General features: G+C 37.7%; 1 protein-coding gene across 1 annotated transcript in view; it reads left to right on the top strand.

The window, feature by feature from the left end:
• LOC110106290 overlaps positions 1–26,186 on the top strand; it is an 89,325-nt gene that overhangs the window by 48,433 nt on the left and 14,706 nt on the right. Inside the window, exons 15-21 of the mRNA XM_020836139.2 lie at positions 8,591–8,693; positions 9,154–9,293; positions 9,471–9,629; positions 9,704–9,807; positions 9,978–10,153; positions 13,652–13,841; positions 17,908–18,007. Of these exons, the coding sequence (XP_020691798.1) occupies positions 8,591–8,693; positions 9,154–9,293; positions 9,471–9,629; positions 9,704–9,807; positions 9,978–10,153; positions 13,652–13,841; positions 17,908–18,007 (972 nt within the window). The remainder of the gene's footprint in view (positions 1–8,590; positions 8,694–9,153; positions 9,294–9,470; positions 9,630–9,703; positions 9,808–9,977; positions 10,154–13,651; positions 13,842–17,907; positions 18,008–26,186) is intronic.

Genomic DNA, 26,186 nt, shown 5'->3' on the forward strand with positions numbered 1-26,186 from the left:
GTGGTGTATCCGGGATTCTCCCCTGGCTCCAAGGATTCAACATTCACGAGAGCCTAAGGCCACATCTATCGGCTGGTGACAACTTCTGATTCTGCGCTTGCTCATACGGAATCCCTACTATATACTGCTTCTCTCCCAACAGAGAAATTAAAATGTGTGGAACATAATAGTGTCAGAAAAACTACAACTGTCCAATTCTTTACATATCTCAGTCACATCCATTATGCCATTAAGCATATTAAGCTTAAGGCCTTATTTATATTGGCTCATAACATGAGAAAATTAAATATTTTACCAAAATGCTCCTTGGGCAACAAACAAATCTGCAATAATATTACCTAGGGGGTAAATCTTCATCTGAAAATAACATAATATAAGAAACTAAAATGCATGATTAAGTATATCTTCATTAACTGTCAAACTTATTATTAGATGCAGTCGATTTATGACGCCACTCTTCTTGTGTATATCATGCGCCAGCAAGTGTTCTTCGACGTCTGAATGTCCGCATCATAGTATTCATGTCAGCAAGTGATATTTTGTACATCTATATAAGTTATTTATTTCAGCTATATAACATAAATTATATTTAACAAGGTGCTTTCTATTAATAAGCTTTACATAGTATTCTAGCACAGAGTGAATTTGTACATATATAATATATTTCTTATATATTCTCAACAATTTGATCCATATTCGCTTTTAAGGGCATAACATGGAGCCATTGTCAGGACTACAAACGCTGAGCAGGCCTGACAGTGGCGGCGCAAGTCAACGAACGCAAGGAGGATTGAGGCTCATTGGATTGAGGGAGGTCAACAGGAGTGCCTTTGGCAATGTAGTAATTTTGTGAAGGTTTTTGGGGTGTTTAAAACTTAGAAAGGGTGCATGGGTCGAAGGGTGGGAGTGGGCCGAGAGGCTATTTCTCATGTGGGTGGAATGGGGTAGGGATTAAAGATGTTGATAGGGTTTGAAGGCACGAATGAATTAGCATGGCCTCCATACCACTGGCTTTTTGCGTGAACAGTTCAATGTGGAAATTTTTGTAGTTTATTGGTTTTAGTTAGGGTTTGGGATCTTTGACCCTGATTAAGACTTTAAAGGATCTTCTCCTTGTGCGGGAAGAAGTGTATGGGAAGTGCTTCCAGTTAGAGAGGGAAGGCGCGACTTAGACCTGGGTGGGAGGTTTGTCGCAAAGAGGGATGTGTGAATAGTGAGTGTGGGAGGGGCTAGGGGGCTGAGAAGCCAAAATGCACTTGTTATTATGGGTGTGCTCCCTGTCTTTGTGATAATTTTATTCGGTGCTTTTCTTTGCTCAGGGCTGCAATGAGTAGAATTTCACCGTTCATTATTTTCAAAGCAAAATTGAATGGTGATTGTCGTTAACAAACATTAAAAAAATGATAATTGGTTCACTTAACGACCATTGGACCTCGGTGGGATCAGACGAAAGTGAGTCATGACGCTGAGGTAGAGTAATGTCCCTTTTGTTTGGTGATCCGGGCTAGGTCCAGGTGTTGAATAGCTAGTGGGGATTAAATGTCAGGCCATTAAAAAGTGGGTGTAAGAGTAGGAGAAGAATATCCTCCACAGGACTATATAAAGAGATAAATCAGACTTGGTATCGGCTGACAACACTCATAATGAGCAGTAAAAGAAAAAACAACAGTAAGAAAGGAAAATGTACCTTTGAGAAGAACATGATCACTAGGCTTTCTGTAGACTGGCGCTGGGGCAAAATCTAAGGAATCAAGGTTAGGCAGCGGGTGGTCAATCTATATGTCCCGAGGTTGAAGCTGAGGAAGGAAGTGGCCACTGGAGAGCACGTCGGAGCAGGGGAGCTGAGAACGCCATAGGTAAGAGTCTGGATCTTCCGAAAGTGCCAGCTGGGAGAGGGAGTGTGATGGGAATAAGGTGAGATATTGTAGTAGAGGAATGCTGCCGTGACTTATATCAAGGCCGGATCTTTGGAAGGTTCAAATATAAGGAGGTCTTAAAAGGAACATGATGGCGGTTGTAGTTGAGAGGAAGTCCATGAAGGTTTATTCGAGGATGGTAAAAGTTGGGGAAAGAGGCGAGGGAGGCAGCAGATAAAGGAATGGGGCTTGGGACGAGGCGGTGTTGGCTAAGACATAGGAGGTGTGTGTGGGAAGAAGGCAACCGCGGCAAAGAGAGAGAAGGAGGGCCATATGGGGGGCTGTTAAGTGGCCGGGTGTTGGTTCGAGGAGGGTAGCTTCTTGCGAGTGGAGTTGGCGGCTGGGGCACTTTCCCCCTGGTGGAAAATATTGCGCGGGCGATTGTGGAAGAGAAGACGGGGCGGGGCAGGTCAGGTGCGTAGGGAAAGAGCGCGGGAGAGCAAAGGGAGGATGACAGGGGGAGACCGCGTGGTACGGGGGGTGTCCGTGCGTGAATGAAGGTAGGTATCTGAAATTGATATCGTGCTTTTCATGAGTAATGGTAGTGCCCCATCGAGCCCATGTGGGATGGGAGTAGACTCATGTCTCGAGAGGAGCCGGGCGACAATGTGCGCGGCCCGAGAGTGTAGACGCAGAAAGGTGTATGCGATGGCGCAAGCATGGGATAGCTTTGGGTGTCCTGCAAGAGGGGTAACGGAATTAGAATGACAACAACAAGAAGCTGAACCAAAACTTTCGTCGGGATTTCTCTCCCGCGAATAGCCAAATCGGTGCTAAGTGATAAAAGAAATTGTAGTCATGAAAGGCAGGAAATACATTTTGAGTATTCCTGGTCGCGGTAAGTTAGTTTTGCAATAAAGGCTAAGAAAGCAGGGAGATATAAAGTGACCTCAGGATGGTGAATCACCTAGAGACGAAATGGTCCATTTCTCGCATCCTCTTCAAAGGCATCAAGAGGCCTTTTTCCTTTTTTGTGGCTTTCATCAAGGGAATGCATGGGGGCGGACTTTGGTTGGAATGGTGCCGCTCCAGTTCACTGTGGTTGTCAGAGGATCATTGGCATCCTGTTCTTCAGGTCTCTGAATTTCCATTAGTGAAATTGAGTGGACATGATATGTCGAGGGTTGCCGGTAATTTTTTTGCTAGGTAACAAATGAAGTTCGAGAGTTCTACAAATAGCCAATTGCAGTGTGACCTTTCTTCTCTTAGATCTATCTTATCTGTTATTAAATTACTGCGCAATGTGTATGTTGAAACAGTATCAATTTTTTTAATTTAGTCATCCTTAACATCTCCAATGCAGATTGGATGTGTTTTAGTATATGTCGGATGAATGCATAAATAGATTCCTTGTCCGACCTTGATTGGAGTTTTGTCGGGACCAATCCGAGTCGTCTGTTATGTCGGGCACGATCATGTTGTGCCGGGCGCTGATGCGTGAAGTTGCCAGGAGGCCGTTGCAATGTCTCAGTTAGGCTGCGCCGGTGGGAGGCTCACAACCAACTCGAAGCATAAAGCCATATATACGAAAAACATGATGTGGTGGTAGATGGCGGAGCGCATGTTTAATAGGAGTGAGGTCAGAATGTTCAAGGAGGCCATCGTGAGAAGCGGGACTTTAGATTGTTCAAAAGAAGATGGAGGGTTGAGGTGATAGGAGAGGAGGTTGACTTTAACATGAATGTACTTATGAGGTGTCAGTTAGCCATGGTTGGTGGGGTGACTTCTTCCTCGTATATGGAAAACAAGAGCAAGAAAGTATGTTCTTTTCTGAGGAAAATTAAAATTAAAATAATGGAATTGGGCTTCAATTAAAGGAATAGTAAACATGCTTCACAGAGAGCAAGGCTTGGGGTGTTGTCTTCCACCTTTATTGCAAGGTGTCTAAAAGAAAAGTAGTTCATAATGACTCTACAATCTGACCGCTACACTTAAGATAGTCGTGCATGGCTTGGTGGATCTCGGAGGCGAGACAGTCCAATATACATAAATTAAGCAATCTTCCGTGCGGAAGAGCAAAGGCAGGCAAACACAGAAAATAGAGATTAAAATTGGATTTACCAGGAAAAATGTTAAATATTTTACAGGACAACCTAAAAATGAATATGTAGAGTGGTAAAGGGCGAGGAGTGACCGTGAGAGCCGATAAAGATATGGCATAATTTACTAATAGGTAGTCACATCGAATTGTATAAGAAAGGAAAACCATTTTATAAGGGCAAGGGTTTAGATACTGCTTGCGTAGTGCCCGGGACAGTAGAACAATAACTTCGTTAAAGCAGGTGTTTGGATGGAGAGATGTACTGAGAAGTACTAGAAATAGCATTAACAAATAATAATTTAATGGATTAATTTACTAAGTTGAAGAAGTTAAAAAGACACAATATAAACTAGTTATGGCTATAACGAACCTAACAGTTTGGGTAATAAAGTAAAACATTAATATCTAAATGTTGGAGCAAATAAAAAGCGAATTTTTCAAATACAATTAGAGAGTGGTGGAAATGAAAATTTTAACATAATAATGGGTATGATATAGAAATACAGCGAGGTTATTTTCCTTTATGCATAATGAAAGGGAGATAATGAAGGTAGAAGAAGTTAGATTAAAGGGTAGGCAAGAAATAGCATGGCTTGAAGTTTTTGCAGAAAAGAATTGGGCAAAATACGAGTTACGTAGATGCAAACAGGAAGAAATGTAAGAAGATTTCGTATAGCCAAACACAAAATTATGTGGGCATAAGGTTATGATGTTGATGAAGATCGGTTATATAAAAGTAGTACTTACAAATACAAAATACTGAAAACAAACTAGAGCAAGCAAGAGTGTTCCAAGAATAATATTCAATCTATATATCAAATCAATTAGCACATCTTTAAACACTTCTAAATCCTTAGAACATCACAGGAAATCAACAGCTAAGTTCGCTCTAATGTGCATTTTCCAAGTAGCTATTATACTTCTTGGTACACGCACCTATCGTCCTTAAGCAATCCAACAAGTTAATGGATCTTGTATTGAGTGAGTAATATGCTACAATAAAGGCAAAACAACATTCATTGCAGAAACAGTCGAAAAATAAAAAAAATGAATGCAGGCAAGAAGCAAGGATTTAAAAGATGGGTCTATTGGTAAGACTAGGAAGAAAATGATGATGGACATCGAAGATCAACGGCTTAACGATCGTGTCTATTTATTTTCATGTAATTTTATTTGTTTAGTACTTTTCCTTTATACCTCACTTGAAGGGCTTTTGTTATTATATTTGCCCTAGGGGCACATTGTTGTCTTTTTTATTTTTCCCCTTCATAGTATTTTGGCTATTATAAGCTCCTCTTCCTCTTGGAAGGGGTGATGATTATAGGAATGAAATTTTCTTATGCTTGTTCTCTTTGTGAAGTTTAAATGCTCCGTAGAGATATCTTAGTGAGTTCTTTGTGATCTCTTTGTGAGTTCACTTGTATTTTGTCGATCAAGGTTTGCCTAATCCTTTTGTCTTTCCTGCGCGAGCGGCAGAAATACCCAAGTAGAGAAGGAAGAGCCAAGAAGTCAAGCCCTATGCCGCCACCTCGAGGTCCAGTCGAGCAGCCGTCGGGCCACTGGAATGCGGCCCACCGGCCGGCACCTTTCTCTCCAGCCACCATCTCCATTTTCCTCCCTCAACCTGTTCTTTGAAATTTGGAATTTTAAAATTTCAATTTCTATTCCTAATTGGGATTTCGTAATTTAGGAAAATTTTCGAGAATTTTGAACTCAATCTCATTAGGACAAGATTTTTCCTAGTCATCGTTTTGATTTGGAATCCTCCCACTTCTATCCCAACCTCCTCTTCTCCTCTGTGGACCGCCGCCACACTCATCGGCCAAGTCATATGCATTTCAAGATTGTCATAATGCTCCTTTAAATTGGAGTTTTGCAATAATAGGTGGATCTAATATAATATTTTGACCACCTTCCTAGATGTTGAAATTCAGGAATGTTTGAGGTTCTCTATTTCCTCTCTTGAACCAAGTCTCCGTAGAAAGGAGGTTATGAATATTCGATTCCAATTCCAAATTCATGACATAGGTGGAATATTAATCTTATCCTAGGTGGCATCACTCATTTGGAAAAGCATTGAATTCTCCCCGAAAATCCCTCCCCCTGCCTTGATGCCGCGAGTGCCCTATGATGGGTCCCCATTGATTGCTTAATTAATTCCCTCATTCAAATTTGAAATTCAAATTGATTTCAAATAACTTCCCTCTAATCTTTTAAAACTGAATTATTTCAGTTTTCTTTCCTAAAACTACTCGTCCATCTCTCTCATCGTTTATATTTGCTACCAATTTTCCTGTCCTTGATTCCTAACTTAAACTGCCGGCCATAAAAAGCTGCAGAAATTGCTTGTCCAGCCAATTTTCAAGTGGAAATTTGCCTGTCCGGGAATTCCAACCACCATTAGTGCTGCCAGAAACCTGCTCTGTTTGCTGACAGAAATCCCCCAGTGCTTGTCCAACGTTTTCTTCTTGGCTGCACTTTGGAAGCGGCCACAACTTGCCTGCTCCCTGATCACCATCCGAAGCCCAAGGAGCTGGTAAGAACACGTCCTCCACCTTATTGGGTGTTCTCTAGGAGCAGCCACAACAATACCAGCCTGCTGTCCTGAATTTATTCACCTCTTCCCGGGTGTTCCTTAGTGCGAGGAGGTATCGGGGTTGCCTGCCGCACATTCAGCAAACAAAGAGGGGGGCAGGCGGCATCAATAGTAGAGCTAGGTTTAGGAATAAAACTGAATTAATTTCAGTTTTAAGTAAAATTGGAGGGATTTATTTGAGCTTAAGATTTGAATTTCAAAATAAGAGAGGGGGGATTAATTGCACAATTAATGGGGCCCATGAAGAGGGGAGCCAGCGGCATCAAGGAGGAAGAGGGGGTTTGGGATGAGGTGGAGGATTCCAAATCAAAACGATGACTAGGAAAATCTTGTCTCATGAATCCAATTTCATTTGGAATGAGATTGAGTTCAAAATTTCGAAAACTTTCCTAAATTAGAAATTCCCAATTAGGAAAGAAATTGAAATTTAAAATTCAAATTTCAAAGAAAGGTTGGGGAGGAAAATGGAGAGGTGGTGGAGAGGAAAGGTGGCCGGCGGCAAGGTGGCCGGCCGGTGGGGATTCCGTGGCCGACGGGTTGCTCGATGGACGGTGGCGGCAAGGGCTTGACTTCTTGGCTTTCCCTTCTCTACTTGGGGTATTTTTGTGGAGGAAAGACAAAGGATTAGGAAACCTTGATCGACAAATACAAGTGAACTCACAAAGAGATCACAAAGAACTCACTAAGATATCTCTACGACATTGAACTCACAAAGAGAACAAAGCATAAGAAAATTTCATTCCATAATCATCATCCCCTTCCAAGAGGAAGAGGAGGGCTTAAATAGCCAAATACATGAAGGAAAATAAAAGACACATTGCCCCTAGGGCAAATATAAAACAAAGCCCTCAAGTGAGGGTATAAATGGAAAAGTACAAATAACAAATAAAATACATTAAAATAAATAGACACGATCGTAGCCGTTGATCTTCGATGTCCTCATCATTATTCTTCCTAGTTCTTACAATAGACCCATCTTTACATCCTTGCTTCTGCTGCATTCATGTTTTTTATTTTTCGCTGTTTCTGCATGAATGTTGTTTGCCTTTATTTGTAGCATATTACTCACTCAATACATAGATCCCATTAACTTTGTGGATTGTTAAGGACGATAGGTGGTGTACCAAGAAGTTATAGCTTGTTGGAAAATGCACATTAGAGGAACATTAGCTGTTGATTCCTGTGATTGTTCTAAGGATTTAGAATGGTGTTTAAAGATGTGCTAATTGATCTTGATGATATAGTTGAATATATTCTTGGAACACCTGGTTCTTGTCTCTTTAGTTTGTTTTCCAGTATTTTTGTAAGTACTACTTTATATACCGATTTCATCAACATCATTAACCTTATCCTACATATTTGTGTTTGGCTATACGAATCTTCTTACATTTCTTCCTGTTGAGTTCTACGTAACTCTATTTTGCCCAAGTCTTTTTGCAAAACTTCAAGCCATGCTATTTTCTGCCTACCCCTTTTATCTAACTCTTCTACCTTCATTTATCTCCCTTCATTATGCATAAGAAAATAAACTCGCTGTATTTTCTTATCATACCACATTTATGTTAAAATTTTCATTTCCATCACTCTCTTTGGATGAAAATTCCTTCTTTATTGCCCAACATTTAGATATTAATGTTTTCTTTATTACCCAACTGTTAGGTTCGTATAGCATAACTAGTTTTATTGTGTCTTTGTAACTTCACTTATAAATATCCATAATATTTTGTTATTGCTTAGTACTCTCAGTACACTTTCCATCTAAACCACCTGCTTTAACTGAAGTTATGTTCTCGTCGGCACTACGGCAGCAGTTTAAACTGCCCTTAAAATGGTTCTTTTTAATTGATTTGATCCTTTAGTAATTTATGGTATATTTTTTCGCTCTCAGTTACTCCTTTTACCACTCTACATATCAATTTTTTGGTGTTGTAAAATATTGAACATTTTCCTGGTAAATCCTTTTTATTTATTTCTGTGTGCCTCCTTTGCTTTGCACAATGATTTGTTAATTTTATGTATTTTGAACTTGTCCTGTAGGACCACCAAGCCATTGATATTCTTGTAGCGGAGATTGATATTTATGAACTCTTTGCTTTTAGACATTGCAAAGGGAGAAGGACAAAGCTTGCTCTCTGTGAAGGCATGCTTCTTTCTTTTGAAGCCAATTCATTTTTTTTTTTTTGAAAGAATTACTTCCTGTCTTGTTTTCCATATAGAGAAGTTCACCACCAAATGGTAATGAACTATTAAGTCATTCTGTAAAGTTAACTTTATTAATGCCATCTTTTGACAATCGTAGTGTTTTTAGAGCTTTGAACTTTGGCTTCTTAAATGGTCTTAAACATGTTTTTTTTTATATATTTGGTTTATGTTTGTTGGTTGTGGCCTTGAGAATGGCATGCAAGGCTTGGAACTTGTGTCCGCAAAATTAATATGGAAGGATTTTTTATGCATTCATGACATTATAAACAAATTCATGGGATGTTAAATACTAAATTAAAAATTGTACAAATGCGCAGTTTTACGTGATATTGAGTACTTTGCTGGCTTGTAGCCACTTTTGTCGGTAACCTGTTGATAATTTACTAATGGAAATTCAGAGCTTGAAGAAAGGATGCATGATTTGAAAAGTGAACTGGAGGGATTCAAAAGTGATGATTCTGATGAAAGCCACAAAAAGAAGGCTCTTGATGCTTTGAAGAGGATGGAGAAATGGAATTTGTTCGGTGATACTCCTGAGGTTTCATTTATATTCCTGTCTTTCTTAGCTTATTGCAACTAATTAGGACCAGGAATATCAAAATGTATTTCTGCTTTCATGATACAATTTCTTTATATTAGAGATTTGCTATGAGAGAAATCGAGAAAGTTTTGGTTAGTTCTTGTTGTTGTCATTCTAATTGTTACCCCTTTGCAGGAATACCAAAGCTATACTGTTGCGCATGATACATTTCTGTCTCATCTGGGGGCTACATTGTGGGGCTCTCTGAGACATGTAGTTACTCCATCAATGGCTGATGGGGCATACCATTACTATGAAAAGATATCATTTCAGATATATTTCATCACGCAGGAGGTAAGTCTTCCTGTCATTTTTGCTTGGTCTTTTGACTTGCTGCGTTTTTTTCCACAATGCGAATATTTTCACAGAAAGTGAGGAATATGAAGAAGCTACCCGTGAACCTAAAGGCACTTACAGATGGCCTTTCTTCTTTGGCGGTTGCTTTTCAAAAGGTTATGTTTAGCCAACACCTGTAAGCATTCTTTATCTGCTGCTCCTGGTTTTTAATTTATTAAAAACTTCATGGATTTTCTTCAATAAACGATATGTTTTAAAGATTCTATATTGAACTTCTAAAGATGGTTGATATAAGTCACGCAGCATTCTCTACTAAATATTCACCTTAATTCCCATAATTTCTAGGCTGGCACTTTCGGAAGATCCAGATCTTACTATGGCGTTCTCAGTTGCTCGACGTGCTGCTGCAGTGCCACTTCTTCTAGTTAATGGGACATATAGATTGACCACCCGTGCCTACCTTGATTCCTTAATTTTGCAGCGGCAGTTACAGAAGCTTAGTGATCATGGTTCTCTCAAAGGTACATTTTCCTTCGTTACTGTTGTTTTTTCTTTTACTGTTATATGAGTGTGTCAGCGATAAAGTCTGATTTTATTGTACTTATTTAGTCTGTGGAGGATATTTTCTCTTATTTACACCACTTTTTAATGGTGGAATTAATACTAGCTATTAAACCTGGACTAGCCCGGATCACCAAACAAAAGGGACATTACTCTATAGGATGATCATTTGTTGATCCAAGAGGTCAATGGTTGTTTAAGTGAAAATATCATTTTTTTAATGTTTGTTAAGAAATAATCAATTTTGCTTGAAAATAATGCGGTGAATTTATATTGAGCTTGAGCAAAGCATAAAGAGAATAAAATTATCACAAGAATGAGAACACATAATTAAAAGTGATTTGGCTTCTAGCCTAGCCTACATTCACTATTCAAATCCCTCTTTGGAAATACAGTAAGCTGGCTTCTTAACTAGTGAAGCACTTCCATACACTTCTTCCCGCACAAGGAGAAGATCCTTAAATCTTATCCAGGGGTCAAAGATCAACCCTAACTAAATAACTACAAAATTTCCACATGAATGTTCAGCAAAAAGAGTGTATGGAGGCCAATGCTAGATTCATTGGTTCAACTATAACATCTTTAGTACATTACAATGAGAAATAGGCTTGCATATTGAATGATTTTCTAAGTTTTAAAAAACCTTTCACAAAATACTAATTGCCAAAGGCATTGTTGACTTCAATAAATGAGCCTCAATTTTGTTGTTGAATTGCGCCGTGTCAGCTGGCTCAATTTGTAGTCCTGACAATGGCTCCATGTTGATGCCCTAGAAAGTGAATATGGATCAAATTGTTGAGAATATATAGAATATATATTATATAATGTACAAATTCACTCGTGCATGAATACTATGTAAGCTTATTAATAGAAAGCACTTGTTAAATATAATTTATGTTATACTGAAATATATATTATATAATGTACAAATTCACTTGTGCATGAATACTATTGATGCGGACATCGGCACGAAGATCTGGCGCATCTATCACAGGAGGCGTCGTAAATCGACTGCTCTAATTTAAGTTGTCATTTATGAATTATTTTCTGCATTTTAGTTTCTATATTATGTTATTTTCTATTTTACCCCTAGGTTAATTTATTTGAGTGTTGTGGCCCAAGGAGCATTTTTATAATTTTCTATTTTCTCATGTTATGGCCTATAAATAAGGGCCTTAAGCTATTGTAATGGATGGTTGATGGATATGAAAAATTTTGTTTTTCGACACTTGTGTTCCACATTTATTCTTCTTGTGAGAGAGCGTTAGTGGGGTTCCTATGGGAAGGAATCGAAGTTGTCACCAGCCGTAGGATGGGTCCGGGCTCGTGATTTGAGATCCCTTGGAGAGAGAGAATCGGATCACCCACCAACCTTGGAGACGGCCGGGTTCGTGGTTTTTTTTTTCTTTTCGTTATCTTTTTATTTTCTCCTTGTCGACATCCGCATCTCCTCCTTTCACCGCCACCGGTCCCTTCCTCCTTCCCATTGAACCGCCAGTTTTAACAACCCCTCCATCACCCCAACCGAGAACCCCCACCTTTGCTCCAATTATTAATTGCCTTTCCTAAATTGGAGGGATTAAGTTAATGAAGGATTTGAATTCAAAATTCAAATTTATTTATTGCTTAATTCATTCTTAATAATTAGGCATTTAATGATGTCATTAATTCTGACATAAAATCTCAGAATTTTGAATTCAAAAATCCCGTCGGCTTCCCTTAATCCTTCCCTTGTAATCAATTAGTTTCCAATTAGGGAAGAGCTCTTCATTAATGAAAATTCGAATTCCAAAATTTTAATTCGAATTAGCATTATTCACACCATTAATCTCTCCCACCATTTAAGCCAATCGTCATTAATTCTCAAATATGAATTTAAATTCAGATTTAAGACATTAATTCTCTCAAACTACTCTCCAAATTAAAAATCACCTCCACCTTGGCTTCACTCACATTTATTACCTTTTTCCCCTTTTTGCTCCAGCCGAAATTCTCTTCTCCAAATCCCTTTATTCTTTCTTATTCCACTTCTCTGTTTTGGAAAGAATTTTCCTAGCCCGTTTTTCTTTGCCGCTGCCCAAGCCTTCCCGTGCTCTCTCTTCCTTCCAAACCATCTCCCCCCCCTCATTTAGCCTTCTCTTGAATTACCTGTACGAGCTCTCCTCCAAAGATTTCTAATGTTTCATTAGAGAAATCTGGACTTTCTCTAAAGTTAGCAATAAAATCTAAAATCCCTTTTTTTTCAAATTTTCTGTGGGAAGATCCAGATTTATTTCAGTTTTGCAAGGAACAATTTTAGATTTCAGAGAGGAGGTCCTCTCCGTAGCAAAGCCGGCATTTCCGTTCTACATCAACTATGTAAGCTTATTAATAGAAAGCACTTGTTAAATATAATTATGTTATACTGTAATACTATATTCCTTTGCATTGAATTATAAATATGATGTGTATGCATGCATATGCGTAAGTAATATTTTGGTATACACACACATATGCATGCACAAACACACATGCACATATGTAGTACATTAGTATAGGTATATAAAATATAAAAATATTTAGTGTATTAGAACTTTATAATAATTATTTTAAAAGAATTTTCCATTATATAATCATTTTTTAAAATTGTTATTCTATATAATATATATTATAATTATAAAAAAATAAGAAATTATTATTATCTAATGATGCATTTTTTTAGCATAAATTACTAAAGTATGCATCAACTATTAATACTATGCATATTTTTTAATATATATTATAATATTCTTTACCTTAAATTATATTTTTTTATATATGAACGTATATCTGTGTGTATGTGAGTGACATTGCAATTTAGAGACTGCTAGAGTATCACATTTAATGATTTGCGGAAGTGTTACTTCGGAGCATATGAACTTAAAGTCAATTTGTTTAGAGTTGTACTAGTTACTTCTTAGGGAGGAAGCACTGTCCACTTCCCTGGCTACCTAAAATAGCTGAAGTGGTCTGCTTCCAGGTCTTCATAAATATAACCAAACAAGTCCCAAGTGAATTTTTTGTATAGAAATTCACAAAAATGAATTTTAAATGAATTGTAATTGAAATGATAAAGCTTGGAAAAATACAGAACGCTTACATACCAGGCCTAGGACTCTAAGATATTAAGGAGAACCTCTTTAGCTTTGCAGAGTGCATGGATCTTCATGGCTTGCAACATACCTTATTATTCACCATTTTGTCAAAAGTCAACATCAGAGTTTATTCAATGCAGAATGTTCAAGCCATGTTAAGAGAATTTATTTGTCACAAGTTACTATAGTATTTGTCATCGTCAAAACAATGTGGATTTATTCCTTGTTGTTTTATCATTTTGATTATTATACACATGCTCTTATATTTGATCAAAAAACTTATTTGGCTGCCTTTGGCATTTTTTAAATAAGAAATTGAATATTGTTTTTTCAAACATTATGCAGGAATCCATTCAGATTCCAGGTCTACATTGGAAGTTCCGATCTTCTGGTTCATACACAATGATCCAGTGCTGGTAGATAAACATTATCAAGCAAGGGCACTTTCTGACATGGTCATTGTTGTTCAGTCAGATAAAGCGGTATGGGAGAGCCACTTGCAATGCAATGGGAAGCCAATTGCTTGGGATTTAAGGTTATCATTTCTTCCTTTTCCCGTAAAAACTGATTGTTTTTAATGCTCTATTCATGCATGCTATAAGATCACACTAAAAAGTGCTTACAGATTACAAAACCTTAAAATGTAGGGGGCTATAAGCATTGAACTTCACAGCATTTGTGCATTAGGGGCACTAATTTGGGTTGATGGGTCATTCATCCCAGCTCGAAGTTGACATACCTTGGTAATGATTGGCCCAAATACGGATCTCTTTTAGTATTAGTTATCAAAAACTCGGACACCCTCAATGTGTATTAATTTTCCACCGTACAATGTTAAATTATCATTGGAAAACTCTTCGTTAGCATTTATAGTGTTAGCACCAATCTCTCAAATCAAGATAGTTAATCACCTCACTTGTTGGCCCCTCAAAGCAAGGCGCTCAACTCAGTACCAATTAGTAATGGAGCCCATCTAATGGGGTTGTGGGGTGCTATGATCTCCTGTCACCTGGCTCTAGCCGATATATGGGTGTCTGACACATGTTGACACAGCATGAAGCATCTCTAACAATGATGTTGTTTAATGTATGGGTTGATAATATGAACCCTAACACTAACCATATAGGTTTTGGGTCAATGTGATGCAAAGTGTGTTGGTTCTAGGTTAAGAGTAATTTGCAGATTTCGAGAAGAAGATAGATAGAGGTTGAAAGGTGGTTATTGGCCTATGATCTTTGTGATGACGTGATTTTATTGATAATGGAGGAGCATGTGATCCAAGATAAACTTCAGTTTTGAGTGGATTGGGTGAGTTGCAAGGATTTTTGGATGATCAATGATCAAGGATAAACTGGCGTAAATATTGTTTGCGCGGGTAGAATAAGTGAGGTTTAACTTGTAAATTATAAATTTGCAATAATGCTGACGCACGTTGACCAAATTCCTCTTTTATTATGTATTTATCAAATTTCGGCTCATCTATGTCAACGTAATTCTATTGCTCATAAAAGTCTAAGTTTCCTTGTATGTTTAGATACTGATGCCCTTTAGCATGCTTTCACTCATATTTTTTTATTTGTTTGCGGCTTCAAATACCTTTGTAGTATTGGGCTGGAGTGAGCAATGAGTTTGGCAATGGCGAGTGTCGGGTTTGAGTGGTGAGGATGTGTAGAGAGTCTTAGCAGCAATTTGCAAACGAGGAACCTTTTGTTATCGGCTGATTTCTGAACATCATTCTTTTTAAACTTTACCCAACCAACCCAAACATGATTTAAAGCAAATAAGATAACTATGATTTTCTCGGATGGGATTTTATGTTCATGTTCAAAGCAAGCATCAGCCTACTCTGGGCGGTGAGGATGAGCAATAACCTCAAGTTGCTAGGTTGAGTCACTACAAGAAAATCATCAATTTGCGGCAGAACAATTCTCCACAAAACTCGATAAATCCGTCACAAATCCTGGTTTGCGGCGGATTCTAATTCAATGGTAAATCGTGCATCGCAAACGTATTTTCGGCAGAGTAAATCCGTCGAAAATCAAATTTGCAACAGATTTTCGACAAAATTATCTCAGATAAAATGATGTACTTGTCCTTGTGGACCACCGAAAATTCCGTAAAAAATTTTGGCAGATTTGCGGCACAAATTGCAGTGGATTTACCATCGCAAATCTGCCACAATTTATTACGGAATTTTCGTCACAAACATCGATACTCGGTCGTCGTAACTATTGTTACCGTAATATGTAAAAAAAGTACTACTGTATGTATGCTAACATGTAAAAAAAAAGGAACTATTGTCTGTATGCTAACATGTAAAAAAAAGAACTACTGTATGTATGCTAACTTGTAAAAAAGTAACTAATGTATGGATGCTAATATGTAAAAAAAGGAACTAATGTATGTATGCTAATATGTAAAAAAAAAGGGTACTATATGTATGCTAACATGTAAAAAAAGAAACTATTGTATGTATACTAACATGTAAAAAAAATTACTAGGTGATTCACATTTACGGATTTACCTTTTAACTATTAATCATTAGATGATTCACTTCCATCTGACGAGACCACATCCCTAACATCTTCGATGTCTCCTTAATGTCTAAGTCTATATCATTTAGCTGCAACTCGATTTCATTAGCTACAATTTGATCATCTATATCATTAGCATGCTATTTAAAGTTTAACGTACTCTTCTTAATGTATCATTGGTATTGATGTTGTATTGCTGACTTTCTTGTAGTGAATAACAAGGCGAGAGCAGTGGGGCCTAGCAAGACAATGAACAGTGATAGGCTTAAATCTGATGTAGTTTTTTATGGTTAACAACCGGCCCAATAAAGACTGGCACAAGTTTGTGTTTTGGTTATTGTAATCATGTTGATGAGTGACAATGTTCCTTTTTTCATACTACCGAATTCATTAAGCTGTGATTTGATCGACTGAATGTTATTAGCTGAGGAAGTTTAACCAGCCGAAATAGTTTTGTTGGTTCTATTTTCCTTAAATGGCTGAACTAGCTGAATGTTTTTTTATTATATAAAGAAGTTGAAGCAACTGTAATAACTTGGTTTGTTTGATTTTCTTTCCGTCTAAACCAAACATGATAGGTATGACATAATGACTAAGATGTCTGCTAATTCAGTTCAATTTCTTTCTGTCGAGATGTTGAAATCGGACTGAATACTTATTTTGTGCAAGACATAGTTTTATGTACATATATTAGGCATGGAAGGGAACATATTCATACACATAGATATAAATATACCCCAAAAAAGGCATTAGTTCATTTTTTAGTATATTTTGGTTTACCTCTTGACTAAACCAAACCATAACCAAACAACGGAATTTTACCATGTTAAAAAAAAAAGAAGCAAAATAGATTGAACAAAATTTTTTATCTTCGGTTAATTAGTTTTAGATGGTGGTGTGGCCTGCAATGCTTTATGGCGCAGAATGTTGGCCATTAAAAGAGAAGCATAATATCAGGTGTGGTAGAGATGAGGATGTTTAGGTGGATGATTGGCTTTACTCTTAGTGACAGGGTACAAAACGAGCATATACATGAAAAGGTTGAAGTAGCTCCTGTGGAAGATAAGATTAGAGAGAGTCGCCTTAGATGGTTTGGCGACATTAGATGGTTTGGTCACATTAGATGGTGGCCTTCTGATGAACCGGTTAGGAGAGTGTAGATGTATTAGATTTGGCCTATGTTAAGAAAGATAGAGATTGACCTAAAAAGATTTTGTTAGAAAATATTAGAAATGACCATTTTTTATTAGATTTAAATGAGAATTTGACCTCTTAATAGGACACAATGAAGAAAAATGATTCATGTAGCCGACCACACGTAGTGGGATAAAGGCTTGATGATGATGATGATGATGATGTTGTTGTTATCGATTTGTTTTAGAGGACTAATGCTGACCCACTCATAGTTTTAATGGCACATGTTGTAAATAATTTTTTTTTTTTACTTTGAGACATGTCAGCCAAACATGAGGAAAAAAATTTTTGTGTGCCAACCAATTAATCCTACCAATCCCCAAAACCTAAGAAGCTTAACATAAACTTGTTTTTAGTTGGGTGAAGGTTGGGTTTTCATGTCAGTTCACAACTTGGGGAAATTATTCTATGCGGCATCTAATGGTCCAGAGGCGAATAAGAACACATCATGTCACCCGGTACCGAGCGGTACACAAAAAAAAATGATGTGGCTTGTTCTAATTTGCCTCTGGACACCGTTCTGTGACCGCACAAAATAATTTTTCAGGTAGGCTTTTGAGGTTTGGAACAATTCAGTTATATTGTCAGGTCACATCAACATGAACCTGTCTTGAATTTGCTTTGTTTTTTATTTTATTAAATTGGTTCCCCATGAGGTTGTAACGTCCTTAAATTATTCAAATTTTGAAATCATTAATTTTCATCAAATATATGAACCATATTGAATGGTGAATTCTTGAAACGATTCTTATTTTCGTTATCTTCAAGTCTATTATCCTTAATATTACATTATTTTTTTCATCTTGGTTTTGAGTTATGACTTGTTGAATATTGGTGATATCACTATAATCTTGGCTATGTTTATATCTTTAGGAGACCCATAAAAGCTGCAATTTCTGCTACTGCTGAACATCTTTCTGGTTTGTTGCCTCTTCACTTGGCGTACAGTCAAGTCCATGAAACAGCTCTTGAGGTATAAAAATGTTTTTTTTTTCTAATTTAATTCCTTTTATCTGAGTTGTTTGTCTTTATTTTTTTTAATGTTAACTTGATTTCAAAGGAGAGAATTCTGAAATGCAGTCAGGTCTTTTGTGTATCTGAGCTTTATTGATTATGCATAGTAACAGTAACATTGCAAATAATTCTAGTTTTTTTTTTTAATCCATGAGAATGCTCATCTTATGAAGAATTGATTAAGCAACCGGGCTTTCTTTTACACGGATGGTTTTTGATGCAATGTAGCTATACCGCACTCCAAATAGGAAAGCTAGACTATCTACCTTATTCTTTCTGTTTTTATTACTCTTTTTTAGTAGCTTAATTGCACAATTACTGCTAATTATGTTTTATTTTATATGATGATTAGTTATTATGGCTTCCACAAATTCTTGGTACCCAAAAAGGTAACATAACCACCTGTGAGCGGTAATTGTTTTGTAACATTTTGGTTGCTGAACAATATCATTTTTGGTTTCAACACAAATCCGTCTCTATTTCTTCTTCCTTTGACTTCCCATATGTCAATCATGTATCAGTTTGGTATCAAAGCGCCACCATGGAGGATAGAGGCAACCATCTTACGATGATGGTTGGAGTTGGGTTTCATTTTGGGAAAATCAATCGGCAGTCGAACGGAAGTCGAAATTCTTGGTGACGGAATTCCATCAATTTGTGATAGAGGTCTAACAAGAGTTGTGCAATATCAAAGGCTATGCCATCTTCCCCCTGACAACATCATCGGTGAACCTTGCTACCATACTATTTCTAGGAGGAATTGCAACAATAAATTAAACTCCATGGAGACCCTCAAAGATTTGACATGCCAACTCAAATGAATTTCCCTCTGAAGAACAGTGGATGCCTTAACGACAAACTCATTTATCTAATTATAACTTTGGAGAAGAAATCGTGGTTTTCACTCTCTGCCTTGACAAAAACATTAGTTTGAGAAATCTCATGTAGATTTCATGGTAAAAGTTGATTTGCCCTTTTTTCGATGGGCATTTGCGTTTAGAAGATAATTTGGATTTGGAGCAAGCTATAAGACCCTTCTTTGATTATATGGAAATCACTTCAAAAAGTAGGTGAAATCTGTAGATTAGAAATTAAAGCGGAGGGACCACAACGTTTTGGGTGCAAATGTGCTAATGTCACCTTAGGGAAGGTAAGAGGATTGTTAGAAATTGAGCGTCAATGAAATAGTTATTGAGGGATCATTTCCTTTCTATAGATTACAAACAATGTTATTGAGGAATCTTGTTTTGAGTGCATGTATCGAGAAATTTTGTCAATTAAATGCTCGTAACAATCTTAGAGGGTTGAAAGAGGCCATACAAGACAAACTTGAGTTAAATTCAATTTGGTCTTTGTCTTAGGCCATTAATTTCGCTTATAAATCAAAACTTTAATTAAGTTGTTCCTCATGATTTACTTGTGGCTGGTGTCAACAGAATGAACTGATATTGGAAAATGACCAAAAATCTTCCCAAGTGGCTAATCAATCCCAAATGTCAGCTACCAATGAAAAGGATAAATGGAGCAGAAGGCAATATCTAGAATGGGAACAAACAGCACCAATGCATATGCTAAACCTAATCCTTCAAAATGCTACTGATGCTTTCAAGTGGGAAATAAATCAAATGAATGCCCATAAAGACTAGAAGTTCAATCTCTCAAAGTATTGCTTAAAATTGTGCAATATGAGGCTCGCCTCAGCACAATTCCAGTGAAAAATGAATCAGGCTTATGCCTCAAGCTTTTTTTATGAGGCCTGCTTTGAGACGCGTCTCTCCTCTCGGGCGTGATGCATAAACCTCACCCTTTTTATATACTTTTTAATTAAAATTCACCTAAATCCTAAACTAGAACCCTTGAACAAGTCTTGTCTTCATGCACCTCCGAGCCGCAACAACTTATTCTCAATTGCCTCGACCTCCAATCCGTCACCTACACTGTACCTACCATCGTCGTAGTCGCCATTAGGGATCACTTGAAAGCCACAAACCACCACCACCTCCTCTAAAATTTTGGAGTATTAATCTCATCTTTATGTTGATGACAAACATTTATGAATGAGGAAGATGACCGAAATAACTGAAAAAGAAGCAGATTGGGAGGCATTGGACTCCAGAATATGAGGTTGCTGAGTGACCAATTTGTGATGATGACGACTCAAATAAAGACCCTCTCAATGATGACAGTGCAAATGATTTCTAGGTTGTTGCTAACTATTTTAGTTTTCTTTAGGAATTTAATGTGGATGAATAGGGAAGTGAGAAGGAATTTGAAGTTAAACTTGACTTTATATGATACTTTTATACATTCTTATATTTTATATTGTTGTACTTTTGTAATATTTGGATTTCAATCCTATTTCAAGCAATTTATCACTTGCCACTTTATGTCCTACACAATTTTTGTTTCATATGTATGTCAATTTGTTAATTAATAGTTCAATGGAATGTTAATATGTCATCTTTTAACATATTATTTGTGTTTTATATAAAAATACTTTTAACCTCTATTTTCACTTTACACAATTTTTTGATTTTGAGGTTTAAGCCTAAAAAACGCCTCAATACCCAATAGCGCAATTTAAAACCTTGGCTCAAAGGGAGCATAATGGTGATGAGCCATGCAGTCATCCACTGCCAGAAACAAATTCAATGATGTCCTAGTAGACGAAGGTAAATTTCTATATTCTATCCTTCAAAAGGTTCGATTAGCCTCAAGACAGCTAGTGCTTCTCAAATTTATGCTGTTTTTTGAACTCGATGCACAATTGCTGACAATGTTTGCAACCTGGACGTTGACAGCAGTTGCACTGGAAATATTACATCCAGCAGCTTCATTAAGTCGCTCCAATTGAGAACTACAAACGAATCCATATAAAATCAGTTGGGTTCGTAAAGGTGTTGATGATCAAATCACACATGTCAAGTGGCATTCTCAATTGGCAAGGATTTTGTATGTGATGTAATGTGTGAGGTCTTATATGGGGATGTATTTCATATGATCCTTGGGCGACCATGGAAATTAGATGTTGACACATGGTATGGCTGTCATGCCTACGCTTGCTTATTTGATTGGAAGGGTAAGAAAGTGCACATTTTGCCATCACCTTCACCTATGGGAAAGCAATTTCACTTGTGTGATTGGGTCACGACTACTAGTAGCATTTAAAGAACAATCTAGTTTACTAGCTATTTTTGTCACTGAACATAAACCAAAAAAACAATGGACCTTCCCTGTTTTGCCGGTAGCAGTTGCCCAAGTCTAGATCAATACATCGATTTAACTTCTCAAGAGCTGCTTGAACAGCTTCCTCCACAATAGAAAATTCAGCACCAAATTGATGTAATTCTGGAAGCCTTGTTACCAAGCTTGCTGTTCTAGATGATGGCTCCAAGTGAGCATAAAATATGAAAGGATATTATAAATGATTTGCTTGACAATTATCTTATTCTTCATAGTCTTAGCCCTTGTTTTGTACCAACATTGATTGCTTTGAAGGAGGACAATAGGAGGCATTGCACAGAACCATACTTTCAATAATATTATGGTTAAACAACATTTTCCTATGTCTTGGTTGGAAGAAATGTTGGAGAAATTGAACGGTGCCTCTATGTTCTCTAATCTAGAACTTCGACTGTCATTAGATTCAAATTTGATATGGAAATATGATGACCACTAACCAGCCCTATAGCCCCAACCTCACACTTGCCAAAAGACGCGACTTCACATGACACAACCGACACTCTTTCGTTTCCTCAAAACTATATGAGGAATGGTTGGAGGATTTATTCGACAAACGGACGCAAGAAACGGAACACTCAACTCGCTCGTCTTCCCTTAATCGCATGCAGGAACGATTATGTCTTCTCTTCCAATCTCTCTTTGTCGAATGCAGGAACGACAACCACTCGACTTCCTCTACCTCTTTGGTGTGTCTTTGTACAAACCGCTCGAAGGAAGAAAGGCAGGCTCCCTCTCATCTCCTTCACACCCTTGCTCTCTTCTTCTTCGCTTGCGCCTGATCCAACCCAGATCTACCGCATGCATCCCATTGCCCATGCACGATTTTTACCTTAACCTCTTGTGCCCGCATGTGATTCAACCTCATCCTCTTGCGCCCGTGAACTCTCCACTCTCCGCTCGTCGATCCGTTTTGGCCCGACCTCCTGCACCTGTGTATAGCTACTTGCTCCCGCATGCGATCTCCTAGGCTGGCCGTTCTCCTACATCTAATCCATCTAGTCAATTTGACCTGCCCGACCACGCAGTCTCCCACTCCCGCGATCGGCTCGACCCGGTGCCATGCACGTTAGTATATGAGTGTGCAAGAGTGTTTGTAAAAAAAATATAAAAAAATAATAATGATAAATAGGTATTGCAAATTGAAGACCAAAAAACCTAGCCGGGGGCCCAGGACCAATCATCGTAATCTTTGATATGGCCGTGCGGATTTGAAAGGCAAGTGCCTCCCAACCTCCCTTCATGGGGAGGAGACACCTGGAGGCTGTCGGATTTTCAAGTAAAATGGAAGAGCTTATGTTTTAATTAAATCATATTTAATTAATAGGTACCGCGAGCAAATTGAAGGCTTGAAGACCTGAGCCGGGACCAATCATCGTCTTGAAGCCCTCGACCGATGAATCTTTGATCCGATCTGCATGATTTAAAGGAAAGTGCTTCCCAACCTCCCTTTGCAGGGAGTGGACGTTGGAAGCCTGTCAAAATTTTGAACAAAGGACCCTTACACAATTAATTTCAAACAAAAATTTTCACTTTAAATGATTTAAAAATAGTCAATTATGTGTAATTTGAATTAATAAAAAAAAAGACCACACAAATGTGGTGGAGGATCAGTTTACATTGCAATATTTTTTTATAAAAAAAATAAGACCAAACAATTCTATGATTTAATATGCAAGAATATGCTACACTTCTTTATTAGTGCAAGCAGGAAAGATATAGCTAATAGTTTCACTCAACATTCTCCCTGTATACTTTTGTGAAACATGTGCTCAAATTAGAGAGACATTTTTTTGGAAACAATTAGATAGCCTTTATCAAGACATTAGGCCATATGGGTGACTAGTGGTGTGGCAATACAGATGCATGAGCTACAGTAATTGTAAAAGTCCTTGCATTCACTCCCCTCCAAAAAGAAGTTGAGCTCAGCACATAATTGTAGTAACAATGACCAACAATCATCTTTGTTAATAAATGGCCCAACAACTAACAAGAGACCATTGACCCATGCACCGAATCTTACAACAAGATCTTGTTAAAGTGATGAGTATCTAACTATCTAGTGTATGGATTATGTTAGAATAAAGGCACCAACATAGATCCTTCAACTGTACAGGGTTGATTGTTCCCTCAAAAGCTTCCTAGGTTTTCAGACATGTACACCCTTACAATAGTTAATGCAGATCCAAAATCCATTTCTGCAAACAAACCAGTGCAACTTATCGAGAGTGTCACAAAATGGTTTATAAAGGATATGATCCTTGTGAAAGGTCTATTTTGGAAGGTTGTAGGGAGACTGATAGATGATTACAATGGAAAGAGGAAGATCAAAGCAAATAAGCATTTGCAAGAAAGCTTAAAAAACTACCAGTTATTGTATAGCCTATAATATGCAATAATTTTTCTAGTGCCCAAGCAATTTCTCCTACTCAGAATATAACTCAAATGCAAAATTTCTTGCAAAACATAAGAAGAAAAATAGGAGTTGACAACCCAATGCAAGATGATGTTTGATAAGTGTCATGAAGCATAGATGTGACAGAAAGCAGCAAATGAACTTGATGGAACTACCAACTCTTCATCTGGAGAGTCTATCATGCCCATAAATACAAGTGTTAATCAAACCCCTTCAGATGAGAAAAATAAAGTTGACCTTAGCAAGTGTTGTGATTAGCTCTAACGAAGGTGATGCAAGACTAAATGTGAGACAAGAAATTTGCACGAAATATTTAAAGAACAACTTTGGATTTCTCGTTATTAACCACTAAAACCACGAAATAAAACTATTAAGCGGTCACGTCCGTTTAGGCTAAGCTACGCAAGAGACTAAGCAAAGTCAAAACATTTAAGAAAATTAAAGCAATGCGTACAAGGTAGCTTTCAACATAACCTTGATCTAACAAGAGGTCTAAAAGCAAAGAAGTAACAATCCTACATTACTAATGGATGGCGACAGTGAAAAAAAATCTCTTGCTTGAACAATCTCTCTACGAAGTAGTAGAATATGAAAGTACACGAATCAATGAATAATATCACCTTTGCGGAGAATCGTCTTGATACACCTCTCGGATGGTAGCAAAAAGAAAGAATTTTCTCTTATAAGTGGAGAGAGGTTAAGTCCCAAGTCTTCTTCCAAAATCTTGAAAAGAATTTCATATTTTGGAACCAAAATCTGAGAAGACTTTCAGATTTCTATGCTTAGGAGTAAAGGAAATTGGAAGGAGAACTCTAGCACCTGTTCAAGCATGGTATGAACGTGAGAGAGAGGGGTTTGGAGGGAGAGGGGGCGGGTAGGTTGGCGGGATGGAGGGGCTGAGGTGGAGTTTAATTCCTAATTCCCTTAATTGGTTAAGGAATTAATTTAGGAATTAAAGTTTTAAGGGAATTCGGCCAAGAGTGGTGGGGTTTCAAATTGTTTCCAAAGAGGTGGGGTGTGATTTAGGAAACAATTCCTTTTGGAATTATTCAATGGGGCCATGGTTTAAAATTGCGCAATATGAGGCTCACCTTGAGGCCCGCCTTTGTGCAATTCCAGTAAAAAACGCCTCAATTCTTACGCCTCGAGTTTTTTTTATGACGCTTGCACCTCAACTTGGTTGAGGCCCGCCTCGCCTCACGCTAAATATATTAAAACTTACATAAATCTTGAAGTAAATGCCCGACATTGGACTCTTAGTGATGACAGTGCTGATGACTTATGAGTTATTATGTGATATGTCATTGCTATTTATTTTTTGGAAATTTGAATTATATGTTAATGAAAAGAATACTGGGATTTGGGAAAGAGAGAATTTTGAGTTGAACTATATTTCATGTTGTCTTATTATTGGGATATTTTAATTTCACTTCATATCTTATGCTTTTTTATGTTTTATATTATTCACTCATCAGTATATAAAAAATTTATCATTTTATGTTTACGCAAACTTTTGATTTTGAGGCTTACACCTCAAAACGCCTTGAGGCTTACGCCTTGCCTCACGAATGAAAAACGCCTCAATACCCGAATACGCAATTTTAAACATTGACTGGGGCCGGCGGCTATTGAAGCCAAAGAGGGATTTGAGGAGGTGATTTGAGAAATCTGACAGGTTTGGAAAAATAGGAAATCAAATAATTAAAATCTATTTGAATTTGAAAATTCAAATTGATTTAATTAAATACTTTCCTAAAATAGATTTATTAAATTAGGAAAGAAATTTTGAAATTCACAATGATCAATTTTGAATTTCAAATCTACCCTCATTCAACTCAATCTAAAATAGGAAACAAGCACGAGTGGGGGAATAGGAGATTGGCTCGACGGCTAGGGGGATGGAGGCCGGCGGCATGAGGGCTTGGGGTATGGAGGGTCGGGTGGGGTGTTGGGCGTGGGTTGAGGGAGGAGGAGGGGTCGGGTGAGGTGACCGGCGGCTTATGGTGGAGAAGGTGGGGGGAAGTTCGATTGGGAGGAGACGATGGCTGGGAGATGGAGAAGGGTTTGGGTGTAAAGATGTCCGGTGGTGGTGGTGGAAGGAGGAAAGACAAAGATAAAGAAAGACCACGAACCCGGCCGTCTCCAAGGTTGGTGGGTGATCCGATCTCCCTCTCCTAGGGATTTCTCCAAAGTTCTCTCCAAGAACTCTCAAACACTCTCAACACACAAGGGCAAGAAATTTCTCATAATCATCATTCATTAACCTTCAAAATAACAAGATGAAGGCTATAAATAACCTCATACAATGACTTAAAGCAAAAGGACTCAAATACCCTCAATGTGCTACAAGACTCATTCCCTCAAGCAAGGGTAAAAACGGAAAATGCTGAAAAAAAAATTACATCAATAAGTAGACAATAATAAAATCAAAAGTACATCGGATAAATCGTGGCCATTGATTTATGGCCACGTCGACGGTAGA

Source organism: Dendrobium catenatum, unplaced genomic scaffold (genome assembly GCF_001605985.2).
Source record: "Dendrobium catenatum unplaced genomic scaffold, ASM160598v2 fragScaff_scaffold_1021, whole genome shotgun sequence".
NCBI classification, from domain to species: domain Eukaryota; kingdom Viridiplantae; phylum Streptophyta; class Magnoliopsida; order Asparagales; family Orchidaceae; genus Dendrobium; species Dendrobium catenatum.